The sequence below is a fragment of the Homarus americanus genome, unplaced genomic scaffold, assembly GCF_018991925.1.
Source record: "Homarus americanus isolate GMGI-L3 unplaced genomic scaffold, GMGI_Hamer_2.0 scaffold52954, whole genome shotgun sequence".
NCBI lineage: Eukaryota > Metazoa > Arthropoda > Malacostraca > Decapoda > Nephropidae > Homarus > Homarus americanus.
In genome coordinates, this window is record NW_024753153.1 from 51949 (window position 1) to 74087 (window position 22139).

General features: G+C 43.1%; 1 protein-coding gene across 1 annotated transcript; it reads left to right on the top strand.

Moving 5' to 3' along the window:
• Positions 1-14899: 14899 nt before the first annotated feature.
• LOC121855292 (annexin A7-like) lies at positions 14900-21277 on the top strand (the record flags this gene model as incomplete). The annotated part of the gene is made up of 3 exons (XM_042350169.1): positions 14900-15014; positions 15490-15615; positions 21150-21277. Coding segments are annotated over 3 exons (369 nt in total), but the record flags the coding sequence as incomplete, so codon positions are not given.
• Positions 21278-22139: the final 862 nt, after the last annotated feature.

Sequence of the window (22139 nt, forward strand, 5' to 3'; positions counted from 1 at the left end):
TTAGTCCCAGTGTCGGCCATGTTGAGTCCCAGTGTCGGCCATGTTGAGTCCCAGTGTCGGGCCGTATTGTATTCTTTTCACAGTCGTTCGGGAGTTTATTATTATTATTATTATTATTATTATTATTATTATTATTATTATTATTATATTTTATTATTGAGATGCATTTGTCAAGGTTCTTTGTATGTTGTACTGAGAGCATCACACCTTGTTCCACCAATCCACCACATCACCCTTGTTCCACCACATCACCCTTGTTCCACCACATCACACCTTGTTCCACCAATCCACCACATCACACCTTGGTTCCACCAATCCACCACATCACCCTTGTTCCACCAATCCAAACATCACACTTTGTTCCACCACATTACCTTGTTCCACCAATCCACCACATCACCCTTGTTCCACCAATCCACCACCACATACTTGTTCCACCATTACCACTCCTTGTTCCACCAATCCACCACATCACCTTGTTCCACCACATCACCTTGTTCCACCAATCCACCACATCACACGTTCCACCACATTACCCTTGTTCCAATTAATCCACCATACCACCTTGTTCCACCACATCACCCTTGTTCCACCAACCACCACATCACCTTGTTCCACCACATCACCCTTGTTCCACCAATCCACCACATCACCTTGTTCCACCACATCACCTTGTTCCACCAATCCACCACATCACACTTGTTCCACCACATCACCCTTGTTCCACCAATCCACCACATCACACTTGTTCCACCACATCACCCTTGTTCCACCAATCCACCACATCATACTTGTTCCACCACATTACCTTGTTCCACCACATCACACTCTGTTGCACCACATTACCCTTGTTCCACCAATCCACCACACTGCACTTGTTCCACCACATCACCCTTGTTCCACCACATCACCCTTGTTCCACCACATCACCCTTGTTTCCACCACATCACCCTTGTTCCACCACATCACCCTTGTTTCACCATTCCTTGTTCACATCCTCTTGTTCCACCACATCACCCTTGTTCCAACACATCGCCTTTGTTTACCATATCATCCTTGTTCCACCACATTACCCTTGTTCCACCAATCCACCACATCACCCTTTGTTTCAATTACATCACAATTTGTTGCACCACATCACCTTGATCACCACATCACCTTTTGTTAGTTCACATCACCTTTGTTCCACCACATCACCCTGTTCCACCACATCACCCTTTTGTTCCACCTGACTTAGTGTGATTTCATACATGAATCCAGGACCTGTAAACATTAGGAACTTTGTTATATAATATTTTTGCGGAATGACTTTCGTTACTTATTTAAAGTCGATTGTATGAAAAGTTTACGGATGGTTAGCATCAAAACTTGAAATGTGTTCAGACAACGATTTGTTTGCCTGGGGAACTTACACCCCTTGGGAGAGAGAGAGAGAGAGAGAGACTAGCAGGATGCCCATGGTGTCCTTTTTTTAAAAAAAATCATCACACTTACCTATCTCCTAATTAGCTCATATAATTAGTCTCACTTCACCTTACCTACCTATCCCCAGGAGAGACATAATAGACTGTAATCTATCAGTAGAATTAATCAATTAACCTTTTAATAAATCCTATTGCAGGAGGTATTATACATTAAGTCAGGGTCTTTATTACAGGAGGTATTATGGTCCGTATCTTTAAGTCAATGTACAGGGTCGTCGAAAAACAATGTCTAGATTTTACTGTATAAACTCTCTATATATTACTGGGTAAACATTCTTTCTGGTAGACCAGCTGTTGATGTGACCAGCTGTTGATGTGACCAGCTGTTGATGTTAGTTGTTGATGTGACCAGCTGTTGATGTGACCAGCTGTTGATGTGACCAGCTGTTGATGTGACTAGTTGTTGATTTGATCTGTTGGGGTTAATCTGTTGATGTGACCAGCTGGTTATGTGACCAGTTGTTGATGGTGGGACCAGTTGTTGGTGGCCGTTGTTGGCGTGGTCAGCTGTTGACGTGATCTGCTGTTGATGTGACCAGCTGTTGATGTGATCAGCTGTTGACGTGATCTGGTGTTGATGTGACCAGCTGTTGATGTGACCAGCTGTTGACGTGACCAGCTGTTGACGTGATCAGCTGTTGATGTGACCAGTTGTTGATGTGACCAGCTGTTGATGTGACCAGCTGTTGACGTGATCATGTTGACGTGACCATCTGTTGGCGTCATCAGGTGCTTGAGTGACCAGCTGTTGACGTTATCAGCTATCTCTTGAGGTCAGTGTCTCAAGGATGAAAATGATCAATCAATCAAGTATCCTTTAGTTTATTCTCTCTCTCTTCATCATGCCTCATCTTCCATATTACTTACTCTACTATTCTTAGCTGCATCTCCACTTCCAAGAGTAAAGTTAGTAGCAGTGTTCTTTTCCACGTTCTGAGAGAGAGGACACACTTAGGTGGGGAATAACAGTGAATATTTCAACCTCCTTAATGTGTGTTCCTCAAGCAGATGTTAACAAGATTAAATGTAAAGTGTGTGGTCAGACATATGGCCACACACTCCAACACTACGTCCTCGACTGTGTGAAGATAGAACCTTTTAGGGACAGGTCCAAGCACATAGGTCATCTCTAATGGCGAGACACCCAACATATTAAGATTGTATCCACCTTTTTTGCACTTAGTAGTTATATCAGTTCCCATGTATAGAACCAAACACACATTGTGCTTGAATACCTCTCACGTAAATATGAATAACAAAGTGTGAGGCCAGACATACTGCCTCACGCCCCGTACCCCTGCAGTTTAGAATAAGTTGTCTTTATGTATAGAACTAACAAAGAATTTATTTGAAATACTGTGTAACATTCAGTGCCATAATATCCTGACCACGGGGCTAATTATTCTGACCTTTTGTAAATTCCTACTCTGTAATCCTTTGCGCCACCTCTCACAGGATGAGTATGGGGTGCACAATAACCAGCCGTTGTAAGCGGAAAATTATAAAAATAACCCATACCCTATGATCACTATACACCCATACTTCTACCATACACCCATAGGCCTCTCTATCACCACACACCTATGTCCTTATCATACATCTATACATTTATCATCATATAACTGTATCCTTGTCATCATGCCTCTCTGCGTTTCTTTATTAGCACTGTGTGAGGGAGTAGGGGGACTGGTGTAATTGTGACCTGTAAGTGTGTGTTTTTTTTTCAGTGATTTTTTTTATCATCTCCTCTGGCGTGAAATTAGTTCGCCAGACGCAACACGACACGTTCTTCTTCATTCCTGGAATTTCTCTTTTATTTACTCTCTTTGTATGGTTTCACGGGGTAGATATGAAAGAAATTAGGCTGATGACTTTGGAGTGCATGGAAATATTTAAGGTTAGGCTGTGTCAGGTCAGGTCATGTCAGGTCAGGTCAGGCTAGGCTAGATCAGCATGGTAGTTTAGCTAGGTTAGTTTAAATTAGGTTAGTTTAGATTAGTTAGGTGTGACAAGGTCAGGTTAGTTTAGGTAAGGTTAGGTTGTTAGGTTGTGTTAGATCAGATTAGGTTAGGTTAGATCGGGTCATGCTAGTTAAGTTCAGGTTAGGTGTTAGGTTTTGATTAGGTTTAGTTTGATTGGGTTATGTGATTACGTTAGGTGTGATTAGGTCATGCTAGTCTAGATTAAGTTAGGTGTTAGGTCAGCAAATGTAGTACCTATATTCAAAAGGAGACAGAGCATCAGTCAAATTACTGGGTTATTCAGTTTGACGTCAGTAGGGAAATTTCTTGAATCAATTATAGCAGATAGCATCCGATCGCATTCAGAGAATAGCAAATTAATCTACGACTCTCAATATGGGTTTACAAAGGGAAAAATCTTGTCTAACAAATCTGCTAACGTTTTTAGGAGAGTCTTCGAGGTAGTAGGATAATGACGAAAATTACGATGTTATTTACTTAGACTTTAGCAAAGCATTTCTGAAGAGTACTGCATCAGAGGCTTCTGGAGAAAAATTAGCTCATGGTATCGAGGAAGTTTTAAATTGATAAAGTCATGGCTCACTGATAGAACGCAGAGGGTCAGCGTAGATGGTGTTAAATCTGGAGTGTGTAACCAGTGGGGTTCCCCAGGGGTCAGTACTAGCCCACTTCTGTTCATAATCTACATAAACGATCTAGATACTGGATCAGTGACATAAGCAAGTTTGTGGATGACACCAAAATAGGGCAAATTAATTCAGGCAGGATGCAAATGCATTACAGAAGGATCTAAATAAATTGCAGGGGTGTTTGAAAATGGCAAATGAAATTCAACACCAGCAAGTGCAGCGTACTTAATATTGGAAGAACAAATACTTATAATGTATACAGCCTTAACAACATCAACCTAGAGAAGTCGACTTGTGAAAGAGACTTAGGGTACTTGTAAGCCGACCTACGGCCTAGAAAACAAGTGCGTTAATGTTCGAAATAAGGCAAACAGAGTATTGGGTTTTATATCTAGAAGTGTAGTAACAAGAGTGCAGAGGTCTTATTGCAACTATATCTTGCGCTAGTTAGGCCACACTCGATTATGCGGGTTCAGTTCTGGTGCCCTTATTATAGAATGGATATAAATTCACTAGAGTCGGTGCAGCGAAGAATGACAAAATGATTCCGACTTAGAAACCTTCCATATCAGGATAGGCTAAAAGAAACTTAACTTGCATTCCCTAGAAAGATGAAGAGTGTGGGGAGATATGATAGAAGTATTTAGTGGTGAAAAAATCAATAAAGGGATATAGATAAAGTTCTATAATAGCTGAGCAGGGTAGGACTCTGAGCAACGGATTTGCTGATAAGTTTAGGTTTAGGAGGAGATAGGAAGAAACTGGTTCACAAATAGGGTGGTGGACGAGTGGAACAAGCTTAGCAACTTTGTAGTAAGTGCGGGAACTCTGGAAAGTTTCAAAAGGAGGCTAGATAGATTCATGGATGATAGAGAGTGGTAGTAACTCTCGACAGGAGCTGCCATGCACAGGCCAACCGGCCTATTGCAGACTCCTTATTTTCTTATGTTCTTATGTTCTAAGTCAGGTCAGGTCAGGTCAGGTCACCATCAGCCTTGCAATACACTCAACAAGACGAAAATATTCTGAGTGTTCATTAATGTGTAGACAACTATAGTAAGATCAGTGACCATCTTATCTCAGGTGTGTCAGTCTCTTAATGAAAAAGGATAACAGGTGTGTGTGTGTGTGTGTGTGTGTGTGTGTGTGTGTGTGTGTGTGTGTGTGTGTGTGTGTGTGTGTGTGTGTGTGTGTGTGTGTGTGTGTGTGTGTGTGTGTGTGTGTGTGTGTGTGTGTGTGTGTGTGTGTGTGTGTGTGTGTGTGTGTGTGTGTGTGTGTTGTTTACATGTGAGGGGAAACAAACAAACACACACACACACACACAAAAGGAACAGCTTGATGTATGTATGTATGTATGTATGTATGTATGTATGTATGTATGTATGTATGTATGCCCCTGGTGAGAGCACACAAGAAAGCACCGGCCGGAAGTCTCGTCATGATGAATAGAAGTGAGTGTGTGAGATACGCACAGTTGGTAAATATTTAGCATTGGCAACCTACCTCCAGTCCTCTCCTCTAATCCTCCCCACCTCTAACCCCTTCCTTTCTAACCCTCCCCTTCTATCTCCCTTCTCTATCCTTCCCCTTCCTGCATTCTTTCTCCTCCCTGCCCTGAAAACTCCCCATGTTTGAAAGCCAGGATGAACAACGATGTCTATAAAGCCGTCTAGGAACAGCCGGGTGAGGGTATTTTTTCCTTGTACGTACTAGGAAGGAAATCTTAATTCCAAAGGGTGGGGAGGGGAGGAGGGAGGGAGGGTGAAGGAAACAACGGGATGGATGGAGGGTAAGAAGGAAGGAAGGAAGGAGGTAGGGTAGGAGGAGAGAAAGGAGAGAAGGAGGAAGGGAAAGGTAGAAAGGAAGGAAGAAGAGTAGAATAGTGTGAAGGAAGGAGGGAGGGAGGGAGGTTAGGAGGGAAACATTGAGGGTAGAGAGTGGGAGGGAAAGAGGTAGTAGGGAAGGAAGCATTGGAGGGTGAGGGGAGAGGGAGGGAGGTAGGGTAGGGTAGGGAGGGAGGGGAGGAGGGAGGGTAGGGAGGGAGGGTAGGAAGGTGGGTAGGGATGGAGGTAGGGTAGGGTAGGGAGGGAGGGTAGGGAGGGGAGGGAGGGAGGGAGGTAGGGTAGGAGGTAGAGTAGGTGGGAGGGAGGGAGGTAGGGGTAGGGGTAGGGAGGGAGGGAGGAGGTAGGGAGGTGAGTAGGGGAGGGAGGGGAGGGGGGGAGGGAGGGAGGGAGGGAAGGTAGGGTAGGGTATGGAGGTGGGGGGTAGGGAGGAGGGTAGGGAGGGAGGGGAGGGAGGTAGGTAGGGAGGTAGAGGGGTAGGGGAGGGAGGGAGGGAGGAGGGGAGGGAGGTAGGGGTAGGGTAGGGAGGTAGGGTAGGGTAGGGGAGGGAGGGTAGGGAGGGAGGGAGGTAGGTGGGGAAAAGAGGTAGAGTAGGGTAGGGAGGGAGGGAGGGAGGGAGGTAGGGTAGGGAGGAGGGTAGGGAAGTAGGGGGGTAGGAAGTAGGGGGAGGTTAGGAGGGAAACATTGGAGGGTAGGGTATAGGAGGGAAAGAGGTAGGGTAGGAAGGAAGCATTGGAGGGTGAGGGGAGAGGTAGGGTAGGGAGGAGGGAGGGAGGGTAGGGAGGGAGGGTATTATTGGTTATTCTCGTCTCTGCTGCATTTTCATACCGTTTGCCTCTCTGTCTGTCTGTCTGTCTGTCTGTCTGTTTGTCTGTCTGTCTGTCTGTCATAATACAGCCAATATATTAAACTCGTACTTTCGACTTAATATTGATTTCTCTTACGATTTATTTTTGTTAATGTTCTTTACCGCAAACGTTCTACATCACAAACGTTCTTCACCACAAACGTTCTTCACCACAAACGTTCTATATCACAAACGTTCTATGCCACAAACGTTTACATCACAAACCTTCTACACCACAAACGTTCTTCACCACAAACGTTCTTCACAAACGTTCTTCACCACAAACATTCTACACCACAAACGTTCTACACCACAAACTTTCACACCACAAACGTTCTACATCACAAACGTTCTACACTACAAACTTCTACACCACAAACGTTCTTCACCACAAACGTTCTACATCACAAACGTTCTATGCCACAAACGTTTACATCACAAACCTTCTACACCGCAAACGTTCTACACCATAAAACGTTCTACACCACAAACGCTCTACAGCATAAACGTTCTACACCACAAACGTTCTTCACCACAAACGTTCTTCACCACAAACGTTCTTCACCACAAACGTTCTACACCACAAACGTTCTTCACCAAAAGTTCTTCACCACAAACGTTCTACACCACAAACGTTCTACACCACAAACGCTCTCACTCATAAACGTTCTACACCACAAACGTTCTTCACCACAAACGTTCTTCACCATAAACGTTCTACACCACAACGTTCTTCACCATAAACGTTCTACACCACAAACGTTTACAAACAAGAAGATCATAAATCCATTTTCACTTCACGTTTTACACTTCCTCACAAACTTTTCTATACTGGTGGTACAAAAAATACCTCTCCAGACTACAACTTTTTGCTCTCTACTTTTACAAACTTTAGGCCAGGACATGACCCTTTTATTTGGTAAAATCAGGTCACGAGAAGGTTAATTTTGCTGTAAACTTGGATGGTTTGTTTGCTTAATGGAAGGTCAGTTGTGTTTGACCTAGATGGGTGTGTTGTTGTTGTTATTATTGTTGTTGTTGTAATTGTTGTTGTGGTGGTGGTGGTGGTTGTGGTATTATTATTATTATTATTATTATTATTATTATTTTATTATTATTTTATTATTATTATTATTATTATTATTATTATTATTATTATTATTATTATTATTATTATTATTATTATTATTAATGTTGTTGGTGGTGGTGCTATGAATACTGTAGGTGGATAAGGGTGTAGGTGGGGGTGTATGTGGGTGTGGTTGTGGGTGGATATGGGTGTAAGGGTGTGGTTGTGGGTGGATATGGGTGTGGTGGGCCAGGCAGGGAGTAATAATCTTAGTGCTTCCATCAACAGCAGACACCCATCAGCTTTACGAGTCTCTCTCTCTCTCTCTCTCTCTCTCTCTCTCTCTCTCTCTCGTCAAAAGAGATAAAAGGAAAGAAAGAAACAAAGAGAGAGGAGAGAAGTAGAGAGAGAGAGAGAGAGAGAGAGAATTAAACAAGTGAGGGAAGAAAGGATGGATGGGAGGGAAGGGGTGAAGAACTATCAGAAAGACAAAGGAAGGAGAGGGAATAAAAAAGGAGAAGGAAAACAGACGATAAAAGAGAGAAGGATGAGAGGAGGAAGTGAGACGGAAGAATGAAAGAAGGAAAGGAGAAGGGAGGGAAATATCATAAGAGACATGGAGATGGAAGAGGAGGTGTGGTAAAGGAGGAGGAGGAAAGAGAGGAAAAGAAGGGAAGAAAAGGGAGTGAAGTAGGGAAACAACAAAGAGAACATGGAGATGAAGGAAGATAATAAGGGAATAAGAGAAGAGGAGACATGGGGAGAGGGAAGGAGGGGAAGGAGGGAGAGGGAGGAGAGGTACTTAGTGGGAGTATCGTTGTCCTGTGTGGCGGAAAGGAAAGGGAGGGGGGGATGAAGGGGAGACGAGAGGGGAGGAGGGAAGGGAGGGGGGTGTGAGAAAAAGAGAAGTGTATAATTATTGGCCCGAGTCACAACATGTAAAGCCTCACCACCCTCCAGCCAGCCAGCCAGCCTCCCTCTTATTTCTTCCTTGTGTATATCATGATGGTGTTACTGTCCGTCTCGTCCTCCCCTACCACCACCTCCAAAACATTTTCCCTCCTCCTCTCTCCCTCATTCAGCTTGGAGGCTTGAGAATTTATCTACAGCTTAGTGAGAGGTTTAATCTCGCCTCTGGTAGCGGTGTTGAGGATGGGTATGGAGGGGGAATGGGTGGAAAATGGGTGTATAGTTGATGGGTGTGGTGGGTAGGTGGTAGTTCACTTCTCAAGATGCTCATGAAGAAGCCAAGACAATTCTGAGATGCTGCGGCCGTCGTCTTGCTCGGTGTTCATTGGTTGAGGCGGCTGTGACGTCACGGTGGTAGGCGGGGCTAGGCCAGGCTGTGGGTGGGAGGGCGGCAGTCACAGACACTTACCATCATGGCGATCACTGTGTCACTCTCTCGCCCTCCCTCCCTCTCCTTCCTACCCTCCCTCCTTTCCCTCACCTTCTTCTCACTTAGCGCTTCTTGTGTTCAACCTACTTTTATCCGCTGGCTTCCTCTTCTTTCTTATTCTTCCTTTCATTGAGTCCATCTCTATTGTTCATTTTCTCTCCTCCACTTCCTCCGCCTCCTCTCCTTCCCCCGTCCCTTTTTTTCCTCCTCCTTTTCCTCCCTCCTCCCTCCTCCTCTTCTTCAATTCTGCTTATTGTCTCTCATTTACTTTTTGTTCTTTAATTTTCTAATTTTTTCTTTCTTCTTGAATACATTCTCTCTCCCTTCCTTATCTCCCTTCCCCACCTCTCTGTCTCTCCTCACCTTCCTCACCTCCCTTTTCTCCATCACTTCACCCCTTCCTCCCCTTCTCCCCACCTCCCTCTCTCATCTCCTATTCCTTACTTCTCGTTTTCTCCACCATTCAACATCGTCTTAACTATTCCCTCTCTTTCATTAAGTCAAGTAAGTCAGTCAAGTCAGTCAGTCAGTCAGTCAGTCAGTCAGTCAGTCAGTCATCCTATAACTAAAACCAATTTAACAAAATATTAACTATATAACGAATCCAATATAACGAAATAACTATTAATATAACATACATATATATTGTCCCATCTTATCCATCAAATACTCGATATATAAACTATAGACTATATAAATTAATATATATTGTGTATTGTCATAAATATATATAAATCAGGGTTATATTTTTCTTCTTCATCTAATTGATAAGCTGTTATATACTGTAGAGCCTATGTACTGTCCTATAGAGCCTATGTACTGTCCTATAGAGCCTATGTACTGTCCTATAGAGCCTATGTACTGTCCTATAGAGCCTATGTACTGTCCTATAGAGCCTATGTACTGTCCTATAGAGCCTATGTACTGTCCTATAGAGCCTATGTACTCTCCTATAGAGCCTATGTACTGTCCTATAGAGCCTATGTACTTCCTATAGAGCCTGTACTGTCCTATAGAGCCTATGTACTGTCCTATAGAGCCTATGTACTGTCTTATAGAGCTTATGTACTTTATAGAGCCTATGTACTGTCCTATAGAGCCTATGTACTTATAGAGCCTATGTACTGTCCTATAGAGCCTATGTACTTCTATAGAGCCTATGTACTGTCCTATAGAGCCTATGTACTTCCTATAGAGCCTATGTATCTTTATAGAGCCTATGTACTGTCCTATAGAGCCTATGTACTTCCTATAGAGCCTATGTACTGTCCTAGAGCCTATGTACTCTCCTATAGAGCCTATGTACTGTCCTATAGAGCCTATGTACTGTCCTTATAGAGCCTATGTACTCTCCTATAGAGCCTATGTGATGTCCAGAGCCTATCTCCTATAACTTCTATACTAAGTCAATGGTTTGATATATTAACTATGGGATCTATTTTGCTATTGTATAATGTTGTATTGTTGTTGTTGTTGTTGTTGTTGTTGTTGTTGTTGTTGTTGCATTAAGTCTGTATGCTGAGTTTGTTTGTGTTTTTTTTTTTGGGTTGTTTTATTATGTCTGTCTGTCTGTCTGTCTGTCTGTTGGAGTGTCTGTCTCAGTTGGGGTCTCTGTCTGTCTGTTGGAGTGTCTGTTTGTCTGTTGGAGTGTCTGTCTGTCTGTTGGAGTGTCTGTCTGTTCTCTGTTTGAGTGTCTGTCACTGTTGGAGCGTCTGTCTGTCTGTTGGAGCGTCTGTCTGTCTCTCTGTTTGAGTGTCTGTCACTGTTGGAGCGTCTGTCTGTCTGTTGGAGCGTCTGTCTGTCTGTTGGAGCGTCTGTCTGTCTGTTGGAGCGTCTGTCTGTCTGTTGGAGCGTCTGTCGTTCACTGTTGGAGCTGTCTGTCACTGTTGAGCTGTCTGTCTGTCTGTTGGAGCGTCTGTCTGTCTGTTGGAGCGTCTGTCTCTCTGTTTGAGTGTCTGTCACTGTTGGAGCGCTGTCTGTCTCTTTGTTTGAGTGTCTGTCATCTCAGCGTCTGTCTGTCTGTTGGAGCGTCTGTCTGTCTGTTGGAGCGTCTGTCTCTGTTGGAGTGTCTGTCTCTCTCTGTTTGAGTGTCTGTCACTGTTGGAGCTGTCTGTCTGTCTGTTGGAGTGTCTGTCTGTCTCTGTTGGAGTGTCTGTCTGTCTCTCTGTTTGAGTGTCTGTCACTGTTGGAGTGTCTGTCTGTCTGTTGGAGCGTCTGTCTGTCTGTTGGAGCGTCTGTCTCTCTGTTGAGTGTCTGTCTCTCTGTTTGAGTGTCTGTCACTGTTGGAGCGTCTGTCTGTCTGTTGGAGTGTCTGTCTGTCTCTGTTGGAGTGTCTGTCTCTGTTGGAGTGTCTGTCTGTCACTGTTGGAGCGTCTGTCTGTCTCTGTTTGCCTGTTGGAGCGCTGTCTGTCACTGTTGGAGCGTCTGTCTGTCTCTCTCTGTTTGAGTGTCTGTCACTGTTGGAGTCTGTCTGTCTGTTGGAGCGTCTGTCTGTCTGTTGGAGCGTCTGTCTCTCTTGTTGGTGTCTGTCTCTGTTTGGAGTGTCTGTCACTGTTGGAGCGTCTGTCTTCTGTTGGAGTGTCTGTCTGTCTCTGTTGGAGGTCTGTCTCTGTTGGAGCGTCTGTCTGTCTGTTGGAGCGTCTGTCTGTCTCTGTTTGAGTGTCTGTCACTGTTGGAGCCTGGTCTGTCTGTTGGAGCGTCTGTCTGTCTGTTGGAGCGTCTGTCTGTCTCTGTTTGAGTGTCTGTCTGTTGAGCGTCTGTCTGTCTGTGTGTATATAGAATTAATCTTGCTGTGAGGTGATGTGGGTCTCTGTGGAGGTGATGTGGGTTGCTGTAGGATGTGGGTCTCAGGAGGTATGTGGGTTGCTGTGAGGTGATTTGGGTTGATGGAGGTGATGTGGGGTTCTGAGGTATGTGGGTTGCTGTGGAGGTGATGTGGGTCTCTGTGAGGTGATGTGGGTCTCTGTGAGGTGATGTGGGTTGCTGTGGAGGATGTGGGTCTCTGTGAGGGGTGATGTGGGTTGCTGTGGAGGTGATGTGGGTTGCTGTGAGGTGATGTGGGTCTCTGTGTGGTGATGTGGTGCTGTGAGGTGATGTGGTCTCTGTGAGGTGATGTTGCTGTGAGTGATGTGGGTCTCTGTGAGGTGATGTGGGTCTCTGTGAGGTGATGTGGGTTGCTGTGAGGTGATGTGGGTTGTTGTGGGGAGGTGATGTGGGTTGCTGTGGGAGGTGATGTGGGTTGATGTGAGGTGATGTTAATGTGAGGTGATGTGGGTTGCTGTGGAGGTGATGTGGGTTGCTGTGGAGGTGATGTGGGTTGCTGTGAGGTGATGTGGGTTGCTGTGGAGGTGATGTGGGTTGCTGTGAGGTGATGTGGGTTGCTGTGAGGTGATGTGGGTTGCTGGAGGTGATGTGGGTTGCTGTGAGGTGATGTGGGTTGCTGGAGGTGATGTGGGTTGCTGTGAGGTGATGGAGGTGATGTGGGTTGCTGTGCGGGGGGTTGCTGTGAAGTGATGTGGGTTGCTGTAAGGTGATGTCGGTTGATGTGGAGGTGATGTGGGTTAATGGAGGTGATGTGGGTTGGTGTTAGGGGTGATGTGGGTTGCTGTGAGGTGATGTGGGTTGCTGTGAGGTGATGGGTTGGGTTGCGAGGTGATGTGGGTTAATGAGGTGATGTGGGTTGCTGAGGTGATGGCTGTGAGGTGATGTGGGTTGCTGTGAGGTGATGTGGGTTGATGTGAGGTGAAGTGGGTTGCTGTGAAGTGATGTGGGTTGCTGTGAAGTGATGTGGGTTAATGAGGATGGGGTCTTGCGAGGTGATGATTGCTGAGGTGATGTGGGTTGATGTGAGGTGATGTGGGTTGGTTAAAGAATAATACATAAAATTAAATAAGATTAATAAATACAGATATAAATATATAAATAAAGTTAGAAAAACAAACTAGTAAAAATAATTACAGTATTTAAAGTGAAAATAAAAATGGAATAAGCGATAAAAGATAATTAATCCCAAATTACTTACGTGATTATTACAAGTCTTGATAATAACAATAAATCACAAATATAAATTGAAATATTAATAATAAACTAAATTAAACATCAATATTAACAGAGTAATATTAATCCTTATAAACAAAAGCCACATTTTAGTTATTAGCAAATATTAATAAAAGTAATAATAATAGATGGTAATATAATTGTTTATAGAAGTTATGGGGTGATTATAGAAGAGATTATATGTGTAGAAAATAATAGGAGTATAATATGTGGACTAAAATATTGGAAGTAATAGTTATAGGTAATAGTTATAGGTAATAGTTATAGGTAATAGTTATAGGTAATAGTAATAGTAATACAAGTAGATATATGAAAATAGACTAATAGCAATGTGTATAATGGTCATAAAGTGAAAATATTAATAATAGTGTTAGTATATACCAAAGTATTCTATTGTTAATAAGAAAAATAAACTAAAAGAATTTAAAATAATATTAAGATGAATTAAACTGATAAAAATTATAGACAAAAAATGTGAATTTATACTAGAAAAAATATATTGAAGAAAAAATTAAACATGTGAAGTTAACTATAATAAAAAAAAAAAACAAGATGAATTAAACCCATCAAAAGTACATCTTACAAAAAAATCCCCACCCACCCAACAAAAAACATACCCCCCTCCCAACAAAACATACCCCCCCAACAAAAAACATACCTCCCAACAAAAACATACCCCCTCCCAACAAAAACTTCCCCCCTCCCAACAAAAACATACCCCCCAACAAAAAACATACCTCCCAACAAAACATACCCTCCCAACAAAACCCCCTCCCAACAAAAACATACCCCTCCCAACAAAAACATCCCTCCCAACAAAACTATGCCCCTCCCAACCAAAACATACCCCCTCCCAACAAAGCATACCCCAGCCAAAACATACCCCTCCCAACAAAAACATACCCCCTGCCAAAACATACCCCTTCCCAACAAAATCCCCCAGCCAAAAATACCTCCCAACAAAAAAACATACCCCCTCCACAAAACAACCTCCTGACAAAAGCATACCCCTCCCAGCAAAAACATTCCCCCTCAACAAAAAACACCTCCAGCCAAAAGCATACCCCCTCCCAACAAAACATACCCCCTCCCCAGCAAAACAATACCCTCCCAACAAAAACAATCTCCCAACAAAAACATACCCCCTCCCAACAAAACATACCCCTCCCAGCAAAAACATGCCTCAACAAAAACATACCCCTCCCAACAAAAACTTACTCCCATCAAAACATACCCCTCCCAACAAAAAATACCCCCTCCCAACAAAAACATACCCTCCCAACAAAAACATCCTCCCAACAAAACATACCTCCCAACAAAAACATACCCCTCCCAACAAAAACATACCTCCCAACAAAAACATACCCTGCCCAACAAAAACATACCTCCCAGCAAAAACATACCCCCTCCCCAACAAAAACATACCCTCCCAACAAAACATACCTCCCAACAAAACATCCTCCCAACAAAACATACCCTCCCAACAAAAACATACCCCTCCCAACAAAACATACCCTCCCAACAAAACATACCCCTCCCAACAAAAACATACCCTCCCAACAAAACATACCCTCCCAACAAAAACATCCCTCCCCAACAAAAACATCCTCCCAACAAAACATACCCTCCCAACAAAACATCCCCGCCCAACAAAAACATACCCTCCCAACAAAAACATACCCTCCCAACAAAACATCCTCCCAACAAAACATACCCTCCCAACAAAAACATCCCCGCCCAACAAAACATACCTCCCAACAAAACATACCCTCCCAACAAAAACATACCCTCCCAACAAAACATCCCTCCCAACAAAACATACCCTCCCAGCAAAAAACATACCCTCCCAACAAAAAACATACCCTCCCAACAAAAACATACCCTCCCAACAAAAACATACCTCCCCAACAAAACATCCCCTGCCCAACAAAAACATACCCCTCCCAACAAAACATACCCTCCCAACAAAACATACCTCCCAACAAAACATACCCTCCCAACAAAACATACCCTCCAGCAAAAACATACCCCTCCCAACAAAAACATACCCTCCCAACAAAAACATCCTTCCAACAAAACATACCCCGCCCAACAAAAACATCCCCCTAACAAAAACATAAACTTCTCCCAACAAAACATACTCCCAACAAAAACATCCTCCCAACAAAAACATACCTCCCAGCAAAAACATACCCTCCCAACAAAAACATACCTCCCAGCCAAAACATACCCCTGCCCAACAAAAACATCCCTCCCAACAAAACATACCCTCCCAACAAAACATACCCTCCCAACAAAACATACCCTCGCCCAACAAAAACATACCCCTCCCAACAAAAACATACCCGCCCAACAAAACATCCTCCCAACAAAACATACCCCCTCCCAACAAAAACATACCCTCCCAACAAAAACATACCCTCCCACAACAAAAACATACCTCCCAACAAAAACATACTCCCAACAAACATACCTCCCAACAAAAACATAATCTCCCAACAAAAACATCCTCCCAACAAAACATACCCCTGCCCAACAAAATACCCTCCCAACAAAACATACCTCCTAACAAAAACATACCTCCCCAACAAAAACATCCCTGCCCAACAAAACATCCTCCCAACAAAAATATACCTCCCAACAAAACATCCCTCCCAACAAAACATACCCTCCCAACAAAAACATACCTCCCAACAAAACATACCCTCCCCAACAAAAACATCCCTCCCAACAAAAACATCCCTCCCAACAAAAACATACCCTCCCAACAACAAAAACATACCTCCCAACAAAAACATACCCTCCCCAACAAAAACATACCCCCCAACAAAAACATCCCCGCCCAACAAAAACATCCCCCGCCCAACAAAACATCCCTCCCAACAAAAACATACCCCTCCCAACAAAAACACATACCCCCCCGCCCAACAAAAAACATACCCTCCCAACAAAACATACCTCCCAACAAAAACATACCTCCCAACAAAACATACCCCCGCCCAACAAAACATACTCTCCCAACAAAACATACCCCCCCTGCCCAACAAAACATACCCTCCCAACAAAAACATACCCCTCCCAACAAAAAACATACCCTCCCAACAAAAACATACCCCTGCCAACAAAACATACCCTCCCAACAAAACATAATACCCCGCCCAACAAAACATACCCTCCAACAAAAAACATACCCCCGCCAACAAAAACATACCCTCCCAACAAAAACATACTCCCCGCCAACAAAAACATACCCTCCCCAACAAAACATACCCTCCCAACAAAAACATACCCCGCCCAACAAAAACATACCCTCCCAACAAAACATCCCAAAAAATTGCCCCCTCCAAAAAATAAAATAATAATAATAATAATAATAATAATAATAATAATAATAATAATAATAATAATAAACTAATGAATAAAAGAGATGGTAGAAAAATATATTGAATTAAACAAGAATGTTATTGTTAATCTTGGGGATGGAGAAGAGTCGTAGGCCAGGTGACAATGTTTACAGTAAAGACGCGTTTATGGCCACCGGTGATAGAGGCTGTGTTCCATCGCCTTTATTTACGGCGGCTGAGTCTTGTACACCTGCCCTAGGAAATACCTCCTCTTTAAAAGTTCATGAAATCGATGGTTGTGCTGACGTGGGGGAGGGAGGGGAGGGGGAGAGTTAGTTGAAGGTATAGGTAAGGGAGGGGGGTGGTCAAGAGAGGGGGTAGGGGTTGAGGTAAGGGTTAGGGTAATTAGAGGTAGGGGTGGAGGTATCGAGGAGGGGTGTGGTAGGGGTAGTAGATGGAATAGGGAGAATGGAGGGGGGGGATAGGGAGGGGTGGGGAGGACGGGATTGATGAAATGGAGGAGGGAGGGAGGGAGGGGGGGAAAGGATGGGAGGAAGGAGTTCGAAAACAAATATATTTATCAATAAAATCAATTAATTCCAGTTCATGACATATTCTTGTTGACGAAACTTATTTATATATACAAATTATATATATAGATAGGTATTATACTTATTTGTTTATATAGAGAACAAATATACATAGACTCATAATAATTGATGTTATGTCTCTTTGTTTACTTGTTTTGTTTGTTTATTTTTCGTGTGTTTGATTACTGGTGGTTATGTTTGTTTGCTCGGAGTATTTGTTTGTTTGTTTGTTTGTTTTTATCGTTATTTTTGTTGATTTTGTCTTGTTTTTTGGGGGATATTATTATTATTATTATTATTATTATTATTATTATTATTATTATTATTATTATTATTATTATTATTATTATTATCACTACTACTATTATTCTCATTTAACTCTTCATCATTATTATTATTATTTTTACCTTTCATCCATTACTTAATATTTTCCGTCACAGATTCGTAAACAAAAAAATCTATATTTCTCAAAAAGTTTCCTATAATTAGATTAACATAGTAATCCCCTTAAGCCTTAACAACTTCATATTATATTTACGTTTTTTTACGCCTCTTGTAAAGTGATCCGTGTAATGGTCTGTCTGTCTGTGTTTGACTATCTAAATTTATGTCTGTCTGTCTGTCTGTCTGTCTGTCTGTCTTTGTTTGACTATCTAAATTTATGCCTGTCTGTTTGTTTGCCTGCCTGTCTGTCTGTCTGTCTGTCTGTCTGTCTGTCTTTGTTTGCCTATCGAAATTTATGCCTGTCTGTCTGTCTGTCTGTCTGTCTGTCTGTCTGTCTGTCTGTCTGTCTGTCTTTGTTTGCCTATCTAAATTTATGCCTGTCTGTCTTTCTGCCTGCCTGTCTGTCTGTCTGTCTGTCTGTCTGTCTGTCTGTCTGTCTGTCTGTCTGTCTGTCTGTTTTTGTTTGACTATCTCAATTTATGTCTGTCTTTGACTAAGTTACTGTCTCTCTGTCTATCTGCCGCTCTGTGTATGTCTGTCTTTGCCTGATTGTCTGTCTAAATTCGTCTGTGTTTGACTGTTTATCTGTACCGCAACTCCTATTTCCATGTAAAGTACCAATGGATTTCTTGTCTACATAGGTACCTTGGATCTAGATAAGGAGAGGTGTATTTACATAGGTACTTCCCCTTCGATTGAGGAAGTGACATTTACACAAGCACCCCAGAGAGAGAGAGAGAGAGAGAGAGAGAGAGAGAGAGAGGATAGGTGCATTTACATAGGTATCTTGAGGTCACACATCAATTTTGGGGTCACTAGGTCATAAGGTCAAGGTCATTGATGCTAAAAAGAGGAGATGGAACTTCCTATGTCCTGTTGAACACGGTGTTACATGTGTACAGTTGCGGACACAATTCATGGCACCTTTTTGGCACTCTGGCACTCTCTACCTGAGGGGTCATGGAGGTAAGGAGGGATTTGTTTATTTAATTATTTTTTATTTGCTTATTTATTTGTTTATTTATGAATTTGTTTGTTTATTTTATTTATTTGTTTATTTATTTATTTATTTAGTTCATTTATTGATTCAGATGTGTCCTTGTTTTTCATTGTTTGTTGTTTTATTTTCTGTACTTTTGGGTGTTATTTTTCCATCCGTCCGCCCGTCCGCCCGTCCGTCCGTCCGTCCGTCCGTCTTTACGTTAGTCCGTACGAGTGTCCGTCGCACCTTAAGTTTGTTTGCAAGATGACGCCAAAAAAAATATCCAAAGTATGTAAGTGCAATTGATGTAGTTTTGTTTGCATGTTTTCTTGATTTGTTTGCATTCTTTCTTGATTTGTTTACATACTTTCTTGATTTCTTTACTTAAATTTTCAAGTTGTTTGATGCATTTGATTGATATTTGGAGATGTTGGGAATATAATCGTATTTTTTTTTTTTTTTAGTCAATTCAATGTTTTTTTTTCTTAACTAAAATATATACGTGAAAAAAATAACTTCGAGTAAATCCTCTTTTCTGTTTGTGTTTTGTTTATTTTTTTCGACAGTTTTCTTGTGTGGTGTTTTTTTCCTCGTGTTATTAGTGTAAAAAAAAACGGATGAACTTTGTGTGTTTTTGTTACCTGGAAAAACAAAACTCAAGAGGTTAAAATGTTTTATTGTTATGATAAGCAGGAGGGTGGTCATCTGTTTGTTCGTATCACACACACACACACACACACACACACACACACCGCAAGTTCTCTCCAGGTTGTAACAAAATTAATTTCTATATAAAAAAAAAACATTACGGTCGAAAAAAAAAATAGAACCTGTCAATTTGGTGTGTTGGTGGCCAGTAAATTTCATTGTCTTAATCACGTTGTTCATCAGGAGAAGTTGTCTTGTTTGTCATTGTTTTTAAGCGATCTGTTGTTTTTAATGGCTCAAGTTGGCTCTCTTGTCATTTACTCCCACGATAACAAAAAAGAGAAAATCGCTTTTATTACCGTATTTCTTTGTTTGTTTGTAATTCTTTGTAAATGTGTTTGTTTGTTTCTTTGTATTTGGTATAATAATGAAAGAGAAATGTATATAACCAACTATTAACTTGTAAAACTGTAATTAGAAAGTTAATGAAGAAATATTAGAGCAAATAGATTCAGATATATAATAAATGGAACGTAGTGTTTTGATGAATGATTTTCAGATGTTGTTGTATTATCAATAGATGTTGTTTGTATTGTATTATGTTGTAGTGTAGTATATTAGTGTAGTTATCCCCCGCCACAGGGAGAGTAAAGCATATAGTGGCGTGTCTGTCTCTGTCTGTCTGTCTGTCTGTCTGTCTGTCTGTCTTGCCTACCGTCACTAATCAATAACACTGAGTTGATATTACATTTAAATTTGACACAGGGATTGAGGTTGATCTGACCAAGTTGTGTGGATAAAGTATAGGGTGACTGAAGAGAGAGAGATGTGGCGAAAATAAAATAAAAATTAATGTATTTTTTGTGGTTTGAAAGTCAATGTAAAATACCATTGCATCCATCAGTTAGTCATGACATAAGAATAAAATAAAAAGTCTCGAAAATGCATGAGAAATATTGACATGCCACCTCCCCCTCCGCCCCCCTCTCCCCTTCTCCTCCTCCCTCCATCTCCTCTCCTCCCTCCCCCCCTCCCTCCTCCTCCCCCCCTCCTCCTCCTCCACCCCTCCCCTCCTCCCTCACCCCTCCCTCCTCTCCCTCCTCACCCCCTCCCCTCCTCTCCTCCTCCCCCCTCCTCCCCTCTTCTCCCACCTCCCTCCTCCCCTTCTCCTCTCCTCCTCTCCGCACCCTCCCACCACCCACCCCCCCCAAGCCATCATTTATATCAAAACATAAGGTCAGATGTCACCGCTCCGATTGGCTCTCGGCTAATGTAACGAAGGTCAGAGGTCATTGGCACCTTAATCACCTGTGCTAATGAGCAGCGACATAACGAGGCAAACACAATAGCCAAGAACCTCGTAACCTTGACCGCCGTTATTTGGGTGAAAGCTCAGGTCAAAGTTCAGAGGTCACCCTTAATCAGTTCTGGGGCGTGGCCTTGGTGGGTGATGGGGGTGTCGGTGGTATAATTTGACCCGTGTTGGTGGTATAATCCGGGTCGTGTTTGTGATATAATTACCACTTTGGCCGACAACAGTATTAAGGGATTGTGGCTGGTGATAATAGCACACGGTGCCTCCTATAGCACACGGTGTCTCCTATAGCACACGGTGCCTCCTATAGCACACGGTGCCTCCTATAGCACACGGTGTCTCCTATAGCACACGGTGTCTTCTATAGCACACGGTGTCTCCTATAACACACGGAGTCTCCTATAGCACTGTCCTACGTGCTCTGCACGTCCTACACACAGTGTTTATAGCACAGTGCTTAGTGCCTAGCGTGTCTCTATGCACACAGTGTCTCTCTATAGCACACGGTGTCTCCTATAGCACACGGTGCTCCTATAGCACACGGTGCTCCTATAGCACAGGTGCCTCCTATAGCACACAGTGTTCCTATAGCACAGTGCCTCCTTGTAGCACACGGTGCCTCCTATAGCACACGGTGTCTCCTATAGCACACGGTGTCTCCTATAACACACGGTGTCTCCTATAGCACACTGTGCTCCTGTAACACGGTGCTCCTGTGAGTGTCCGTTTTAGCACAGTGCTCCTATGCACACGTGTCTCCTATAGCACAGGTGCTTCCTTGCACACGTTTTAGCACATGGTGCTCTTAGCACACAGTGCCTCCTATAGCACACGGTGTCTCCTATAGCACAGGTGCCTCCTGTAGCACACGGTGCCTCCTGCACACGGTGCCTCCTATGCACAGGTCTTATAGCACACGGTGCTCCTATAGCACAGTGTCCCTATAGCACACGTGTCTCCTATAGCACACGGTGCTCCTATAGCACACGGTGTCTCCTATAGACACGGTGCTCTCCTATGCACACGGTGCTCCTATAGCACACGTGCCTTATACACACGGTGTTCTATAGCACAGTGCTCCTGTAGCACACGTGCCTCCTATAGACAGGTGTCCTATGCACACGTGTCTTATAGCACACGTGTCTTGTGCCTCCTGTACACAGTGCCTCCTGTAACAGTGCCTCCTGTAGCACACGGTGCCTTATAGCAGTGTTCCTTAGCAGTGTCTCCTGTGCACAGTGTCTCCTGTAGCACACGGTGCCTCCTGTAGCACAGTGTCTCCTATAGCACACAGTGTTCCTTATACAGTGTCTCCTGTAGCACACGGTGTTCCTATAGCACACGGTGTCTCCTATAGCACACGGTGTCTCCTGTAGCACACGGTGTCTCCTATAGCACACAGTGTCTCCTTGCACACGGTGTCTCCTGTAGCACACGTGTCTCTGCACACGGTGCCTCTATACACAGGTGCTTTTATAGCAAGTGCTTCCTAGCACACGGTGTCTTATA